This window comes from Caenorhabditis briggsae, assembly GCF_000004555.2.
Source record: "Caenorhabditis briggsae complete genome, chrI, whole genome shotgun sequence".
Lineage (NCBI taxonomy): Eukaryota > Metazoa > Nematoda > Chromadorea > Rhabditida > Rhabditidae > Caenorhabditis > Caenorhabditis briggsae.
This window is the reverse complement of record NC_013489.2, coordinates 14,383,115-14,392,138: the sequence shown is the minus strand read 5'-3', so window position 1 is coordinate 14,392,138 and position 9,024 is coordinate 14,383,115. Positions and strand designations below refer to the sequence as shown.

Here is a 9,024-nt window from a genome sequence, read left to right as displayed (position 1 = left end):
TTTTCGGCCGTTTTCGGTGGTTTTTAGCTTGAAATGATCATTATTTCTTTGGGTGTTCATTTCTGACAGGGTTATGCGCGCTTATTGGGGCTAAGCGACTACAAACTACACAATTGTCTAAGCCTCAGTAAAAAAAAACGAAATCTGTTCAAAAAAAAAAGAGGCAGACTTTGCCTATTTTAACAAAAGGAAAAAAGAGAGATTTCACGTGAGGAAGAAGATTCAGAAGACGTCCACGTCTTCTGTTTTTCTTCTTCTTCTTCTCACTTTCAGATTCTTTTCCCTTTCCTTTTTTTTCAACTGGAAATTTAATTTTCAGATGCAGACAGGAAAAATTTCGAAGAGAGGAGAAAGATTTTTTTTTTCAGAAAATTCGTTTTTTTAACTTCGCAAATTTATTTCCCAATTTTGTTCAAAATTGGAAATTTCAAAAAAAAATTGTGAAAAAAAAATCTAAATTAATTTTTTTTTCCCATAAAATCGAAATTTTAGAAAAATTTAAAATGGGAAAATTCTAAAAATAATGATTTCATGGAAAAAGCAAAAATGATTCGGATGGAAATTTTCATTTCGAGCTCATTGAGCTGGAAAAAATGTTTTACAAAAGTTATATATTTTTTCGAAATCTAAAATCTCAAAAAATCAGAATCCCCAAACAATCCAAATTTTTAAGAATTTTTTCTAAAAACCAGCAAAACCTTGAAATGTTTTCAAAACTTTAAAAAAATCGATTTTTTTGATTATTTGTTTTGGACTACAAACTACAAAATTGTCTAAGCCTCAGTAAAAAAATCCCAGACATCCTGGTGATTGGTGAAAAGAATAAATGACAGTTGGTCAAAAAAAAAATGGGGAGGGATGTCTGGGATTTTCTCATCTTGTGAGATTCTTGTCACAAGTTGTAAAAGTAAAAGTAAAAAAATGAAATTGGAAGATCAGAAATCTAGAAAAAGATATTATAAATCATTTTGAGAGAAAAATTGGAAAACTTTTTGAATTTTGAGATTTCAGATTTTCTCAAAAAAAGGGATTCAAGGAAAGGAAGTTCTGTTAATTGTAAAAATGAAAATTCTGATTTACTTTCTCAAGGAACCAGAAAATTTGGAATTCTCAGAATTTTGATTTTTAATTAAAATTCTGTGAGATCAATATTTTTGAAAAACTGAGAATTCGAAAAATCTCGAAATTCCGAAAAGGTTCCGTAAAATTGAAAATTCCAAAAAATTCAATTTTTTCTAGTTAAAAAAAATCTAAAACTACAAACTACAAAAAAAAGAGTTAAGCTCCGCCCATTTTTCTCTCCGCTTCCTAGTACGATTTCTAACAAAGCCAATTATTCGCATTTTTGACATTTAGAAGAAATAAATGTGTCTTCTAGAGAATTCTCTAATTCCCCAAATAATCAGATATTTTTGGAAATTCAAGGTTCTTAAGAATTTCCGCAAATAAGGACATTCTATTAGAAAAAGTACATCTTTTTGAATTATGTGAATTTTAAAAGTTTGTTTAAAAAAAATGAAATCCAAAATTTTCAAAAAAGTGAAATTCCCAAATTTTCAATCATTTTAAGCCAAAAACGAGCAAAAATGGTTGAAAACTAGCCGAGTTACAGCGATTTCAATTTTTTACTGAGGCTTAGCAGCACTTTGTAGTTTGTAGTCGCTTAGCCTCAGTAAAACATCACGCGCGTCATCAACTTTCAAGCCCTGTATCTCGGCTAGTTTTCAACCGTTTTCGCTCGTTTTTGGCTTAAATTTACAAAAATTTGTGAATTCTGGATTTCCAAATGTCCCGATGTCCCCTTTACTCACCTCAACGGCCGGCTTGGGCCGATGCTTGAAACTTTGTGATCTTAATGGTATATTTCTCATGTCGACACTCAAATATCCGTCGGTGCCTTCTCCTGACAGTAGTTCTCGATTTTGAGACGATTCGGTTCTGCAAAATTTCAGAAAAATTAAAGTTTTATTTTCAAAAGAAGGATAATGAAATTAGAAAGTTTAGAAAGTTTAAAACTTTAAAACTTTAACAATTTCTGAGATTTTAAAAGATTCTAGAAAACCCAGAAAATCTAGAAATTCAGAAATCAAATCATTTCACAAATTCCAAAAACCTCGAATTCACAACTTTCAGGGATTCATAGAACGCCACTCAGACCGTCAACTTTGAACTCATATATCTCGGTTCCTGTGAAAGATATCAAAAAGTTGTTAACTGATAAAATGTTTATCATAATATCACCAACATTTAATCAGTGAACTACTTTTTGATTTCTCTTATAGGAGCTGAGATAATTGAGCTCAAAGTAAGTGGACCTCCTTAGGGGTGAGAGGAAAGGGGGGGGGGGGAATTTCAGTCAAATTTGAGACCATGTATCTCATTTTCTGTGAAAGATATTAAAAAGTGATCAACTGATAAAATGTTGCTGAATTTATGATAACATTTAACCAGTAGACCACTTTTTGATATCTTTTACCCAAATTGAAATACATAGGCTTGAAGTTGACAGTTTGGGTGGCATTCTATTAGAGTGTTTACGGTATTCAGAAAATTCTGAAGTTCCAAACGCGTGGAAATCACCAAAACTCAAGAAATCAAAAAAATATCGAAGTTCAGAATAATCAGAAAATCCCAGGAATTCAGAATTCCAGTATTTTCAGAAATTCCAAAATTTAAAAACTTCGAAATTCAGAAAACTCAAATATTTTAAGAAAAATTGAAAAGTTGACATTCAGAAATCTTTAGAAGCATCAGAAAGTTCAGATTTTCAAAAAAAAAACCCCCAAAAAAAATTGGATTTCTCAAAAATTCAAAAACTCTTCTAAAAGTTTTTTTTTTTGGAAAAGGTCCATAAACTTTTTCCCCCTATCCCCAAAATCCATGAAATATGATCCGGGGGAAGAGGACTTCTCTCTTCAAGAAGATTCATCAAATTGGCGCTTTTCCACCAATTTTTCCTCCTTTTTTCTCTTTTTTTAGGCTCCGCCCACTTTTATTTTTTCCTGTTGTCAACCGGAAAAAATAACAACAGGAGTTGTTGTTTTTTTTTGCAGGAAAGAGGGAATCTATTTTTATTTTTTCTTATCATTCTGGTGTAGGTAGAAAAAAAAAAGAATTTCCGGAAGCAACCAGTTGGCACTTTCTAGGTTTTTCAGGTGATAAAAATGAGTGATAAGGATGAAGTAAAAATAGTGAAAAATAGTAAAAAATAAATGAGAAAATGATCAGAAATCCCATGAAAAAAGTTATGAAACTTTGGGGAAAATGCAAAAAATTTTGAAATTTCCAAAACTTCAAAAATTCTGAAAAACGAAAAAAAGTTTTTGAATTCAAAAATTGATAAAAAATCACAAGTTCAGATATCAAGCATTAGGAAAATTTTTAAAGTTTTGAATATTTCAAAAAAATCAGCTTCCCAAATTTTCAGATTAAAAAACATTATGTCTAAAATTTTCAAAATCGGTTGGAAATTCCAAAATTTCCAAAATTTCAGATTTTTCAATTTTTTCAAAAAAGTCCCAAGGGAGGTAAGGAGGGAGAGGAAGGCTGTCCACTTTAAGCTCATGTATCTCATTTTCTGTGAGAGATATCAAAAAATGGCTAACTAGGAAAAGGTAGCTCATATCATGATAAACATTTTGTCAGTTGACAACTTTTTGATATCTTTCAAAACAAGTGAGATATATAGGGTCAAAATAGACGGTCCGGGTGGCGTTCTATTAGAGTGTTTACGGTAATTGAAAAGAAATGTCAAAAAAATCGTTGTAATTAGAAATTTCAGATTTTTATACTATTTTCAAATTTTCTAGAATTTCGGATTTTTGAATTATTCAATTTTTCAAAAAGGTTAGCACCGTAAAACCTGTAATAGAAGGGCCCTCCAACTTCCAACTTTGAGCCCATATATCTCGATTCCCGTGAAAGATATCAAAAAGTGGCTAACTGATAAATTGTTTATCATAATATCACCAATTTTTATTTTTTTTTTCAGTTGACCACTTTTTGATATCTTGCACAGGAGCCGGGATAACTTGTCTTAAAGTTGACAGTGTGGGGGCCCTTCTATTACAGGTTTCACTTCCAAGTTTCCTAAATGTGCTGGAATTTCTATTTTTCTAGTTTTCAAGGAAAAAAATCCTAAATCTTGAATAATAGAAAAAATTCAATTTGTCCGCATTTTTCTTCTTGTTGACCTACTAAAAAATGAAAAAAAAGAAAGAAAAATTCTTAATCAATCAACGAAAAAAAAAAAAAAAATTCGTGACGCATATTCCATATGGGACACAATAACTAGAAAATAAGAAATTTTCAGACAAAAAATATATCCAAAAATAAAAGTTCAAAAAAATTGAATGCGAACATTTTGAGGTCCAATTTTTCTAATATTTTCGAAACTCAAAGGAATCTCAAAAAGTTAATTCTGATTTTAATGATTTTTGGCTCAAAATTCAGCACCTTTGTACCACAAAGTGCATTGTGCACTTTGGGGCTGGAGGTCCCAAGTGTCCCTTCTTCTTCTTGAGCACCACGAACGCTTCAACTGAGAGAGAGAGAGAGAGAGAGAGAGGCAGAGAAAGAGAAATGAGGTCAATTTGAATGGCAAGATGAAGAATGGAAGTGTGGGGGGCCCGGAGGACACAAGAGAACAGATGACACTCTTTTATTACTACTACTTCAAGATCCGAAGAGCCCAGAGGGGGACCCCCTCTGGGCTCTTTTTGAAATCAAGAAGGATGAGTCAGTGGCTCTGAAGAAAGGGGAATAAAATGAACAAATTACCCCGTGGGTCCTGTCAGGGATCTTGTCATCCAAGGAACAAAGACACGGACAGCATAAATTAAAGGGACTAGGATGCATTAGAATGGACCTGAAGGGTGACAGGTGTCCTAGGGAGCCAGGAGCAGGGAACATGAGACCTAGAACGCGTATTGTACTTAACAAGCAACAAATAGAGACTAATAGTGATCAAACTTAAGTAATCTAGTGCTTGGAATATCCTTCATTAGATAGTTCCCAAAATTCCAGTCATTTTAAACCAAAAACGAGCGAAAACGGTTGAAAACTAGCCGAGTTACGGTGATTTTTAAGTTTTCCTAACGAAGTTTTGTAGTTTGTAGTCGCTACGCCTCAGTAAAAACTTTGATGCGCGTCTTAGTTTTACTGAGGCTAAGCGACTCCAAACTAGAAAACCTGGTTAGCCTCAGGAAAAACTATCGATGAAAACTTCAAAGCTCTGTAACTCGGCTAGTTTTCAACCGTTTTTGATATGGTTTTCGGTTTGAAATACCTGAAATTTGCTAGACTACAAACTACAACTAGTTCCTAAGCCTCAGTAACATTTAAAATGTTGTAATAAAGATGAGATAGAAAGAAAAAGGGGAGGGAGGAGGTTTGAAGTTTAATGTTCTTCTTGATTGTTGCACTTTCGATTGTTCCAAAATGTTTAACAGAAGATAAGAGAGATAAGAAGAAATATTGGCGGAAAGGTGCAATTTGAGTACACACAGCCGATTGGAAATCTTGGAAGTTCTTAGATTTCAAATATCTGGAGAAAGTGATAAAATTAAAAATTTGAAAGGGAACTTTTCCTAAAATTCAAAGTAACAAAACTGATTTTGGAATGATAACGAAATCAGGAAGTTTTGAATCTCCAACTTTTTTAAGTTTGAGAATGTCCAAATTTTCAATTTTCAAGATGTTCTTACTAGCTAACTTGGAAAATAATGAAAGCTTCTTCAAAATTTTCCAATTTTTCTGAAAATTTCAGAACAGACTAAACAAAACTAGAGCTTCATTTTTGTAGTGGACAACTTTTTTGAAAAATTAGTTCCTGAGAAGATATGCCACGTGGAAGCTAGTGCCTCTATTGACCCTGAAATCGGCATTTAGCGTAGCCGCGCTTCCAAGCGGCATATCTCATATTCTAGTTATTCAAAATTTTAAAAAATATCAGAACATACTAAACAAAACTAGAGCTAAAATTTTGTAGTTGACAACTTTTTTGGAAAATCAAGCCCTGAGAAGATATACCACGTGGAAGGTGTACCTCTTTTTGGCGCTGGCTCCCTCGCTTTGGTGGGCGCGCCTCCGGGTATGTCCTCTTCCACGTGGCGTATCTCCTTAGGATCTGATTTTTCAAAAAAAAACTGTCAATTATCAAAATGAAGCTCTAGTTTTGCTTAGTAGAATCTAAAATTTTCAGATAAATTGAACAATTTTGAGGTACTTTTTGAAAAAGTTGAAAATAAAAGTTGAAAATCGGCATTTTTTCAATTTTTTCAATTTTTTTTCGAAAATATTAGAAACATAAAACCGCCTAAATTCTGGTCAAAATTACTGTTCCTATATTCTCCAGAGTGCCTAGTGAAAAAAAGCCAATAAACGCCAACAAGAGCCTAAAAACATACTCTACACAGCAAATCTACACAAGCTCCGCCCCCTTTTTCCCATATTACGTCACAAATGCCCAATAAATCACGACCCATCCTATTCAGAGCAATTATTTGGATGTCACATTTATTGGATTCGGCTCTTTTTGGACCAAAAAATGATGTCAAAAAAGTTTTTTTTTGGGAGAGAGAGGCTCAAAAATTTTATTACCCCCCTCATCACAACTTTTTGATCTACAAGAGCTAAAAAACCTCAGAAAGTGGAAAAGTGGGCGGAGCTTTGAAGAAATCAAGAAATTGAGAAATAGAGTGGTTGCGAAAAATTGGAAAATCTAGCCTTTTTTTCTAATTTCTTGGTTCCCAAGCTCCGCCCACTTCTGGTAAAAGGAGTCAATGGGGTTTTCGGGTTATTTGAATATGTCAAATGAGTCCATTTGTCAAATGGACCCGAAAAAAGACAAGAAGAAAATGAAAAACAAATAAAATTTGAATTTTTGGGAAAACGGGAAGAGGGAGGGGACGAAAATATATTAAATGGACGCTTTTTTGGGAAGGACTCTGTTGATGACGTCACAGCTTTTGAGCAATTTATGGAAAAATATTTGGAGAGAGAGAGAGAGAGAGAGAGAGAGAGAGAGAGAGAGAGAGAGAGAGAGAGAAAGGTAGGTAGCAGCTGGGTAAATTTTAGAGGTTACAAAAATAATAATTTGCAAGAAAACTCATTGAAATTCAGAACCTTTTTTAGTTATGTATTCAGTTTCAAAATTTCTCTACTTTTGGAATTTTTAAAATTTTGCAAATTTTGAAATTTCGAAGTTTTAAGAATTTAGAATTTTTTGTATTTTTAAAGAATTTTTTCAGAATTTTCTGAATTTCTAAATTTTTTTATTTTAAAATTCCTCAAATCGTGATTTCAAGGTATTTTTCAAAAATCGCCCAAAATTCTGACCCAAAAATCGTCGAAAACGGTTGAAAATGAGCCGAGTTACAGCGCTTTGTTTTCAATGGATTTTAACGATTTTTGATTCGAAAAATCTAAAATTTTTCAGGTTTTTTTAAACTACAGTAATAGCCAAAACTACAAACTACAAAATTCCTTAAGCCTCAGTAATAAGTAGGACCTAAAAGTAGGAAAAAAAAGGAAAGAAAAGAAGAACCACGAGTTCTTCTTCTTCTTTTTCTTTTTTTTGGGTTTTTTTTTCTGAGAAAATTGAATCTTCTTCTTCCACTTTAGTGAACTAGGACTAGTGGAAGAAGGAGAAGGGAAGACACTTTTTTTCCTTATTACGTTCCTTTGAAAAAGAAAAATTAAATTTCATTTTTCTATTTTTTTTTTGTTAAAAAAGTACAAAAAAAAACTATTTTTGGCTATAAATTGTAGCCTATAATTATGGGATTTTCTAGAAAAAAAAAATGAAAAATGGGAAGTCCGAAAACAAAATTTATGAAGAATCCGGAATTTCAGAACTTTCTTGAAAAATCTAAAAATTCCATTTTTGAAAAGTCTTTGAAAAATTTTTTTTTAATTAAAAAAAATTTAAATTTTAAAATTTTAAAAAATTAAATTTAAAAATATAAACATTTAAAAAATGTTTTCGAAAATTTTGAAATTCCCTTAAAATGTGATTCTTTGGAAGTTTTGAATTAAAAAAAATAAATTTTCAAAAAAAAAAAATAATTTTTGGAAATTTTCAGAAAATATTTTTTAAAATTAGCAAATTTTCCAAACTCTTAAAATTCTATAAATTTTGTTAATTAACTCAATTTTCACTCTAATTAGCTTAGAATCATGGTACCTTATTGGTCAAACTAGTGCAAAATATTATTTTGCTAAAAATAAAAAAATATTATTCAATTTTTTTTCCAAAAATCTCAAGAATTCAAATTCCCAAAAAATGTCCAAAAAACGGATGACAAATATTTCCACCACGCAATTCTCTCAGATTCTGACAGATTTTCCGGAAAATCTGAAAATCCAATAGGAAGATTTTCCAGATTTTCAGAGTCAAAATGAGCAATAATCAGTACTAAAAAGAGGAAAAAAGAGCCAAAGTTTCGACAAAACAACAAAAAAGACCACTAATCCTTGCTGGGGCTCATTTTTAGGCCCATGACGTGGCATTAAGAAGATGGGAAAATGTCAAAAAACTGGAAAAAAGAGGAGGATTAGGAAAAAAAATTTCAGAAGAAGAGTTTTTGGAATTTTTGGAAACACTAGAAATGGTCAAAAGTCACTATAATCTTTGTAGTTCCGTACTTTGTAGATTGTAGTTTGTAGTTTCTAAGCCTCAGGAAACTGTGAAACCAATGAGAAAATTGATTTTGAAGATTAAAAAAATTGTTTTCAGACAAATGTTTTTTTGAAAAATTGGAATTATCAGAAATCTATTCTAATTATGTGTTTTTTTTTAGTTTTCTGACTTTGAAATTCCAGAATAAGTGGAAATGTTCGGAAACCTTAATTTGGAATAAAAATCGAAAAAAAAATTTCTGAAAGTTTTTAAAATTGAATTTTCTGGAATTTTTCAGAATTAATTTTTTTAAAAATCAAATTTTTCTAAAAATCGTCAAAAACGGTTGAAAATGAGCCGAGTTACAGCGCTTTGAAAATCTTACTGAGGCTAACAGATCCTTG

The 9,024-nt window shown here is 31.6% G+C and overlaps 1 protein-coding gene across 1 annotated transcript in view; it reads right to left on the bottom strand.

Moving 5' to 3' along the window:
* Window positions 1-9,024, bottom strand: part of CBG08006 — a gene marked incomplete at both ends in the record, with an annotated part of 22,741 nt that overhangs the window by 6,017 nt on the left and 7,700 nt on the right. Inside the window, one exon of the mRNA XM_002646082.1 lies at window positions 1,812-1,938. Coding sequence (XP_002646128.1) covers window positions 1,812-1,938 — 127 coding nt within the window. The remainder of the gene's footprint in view (window positions 1-1,811; window positions 1,939-9,024) is intronic.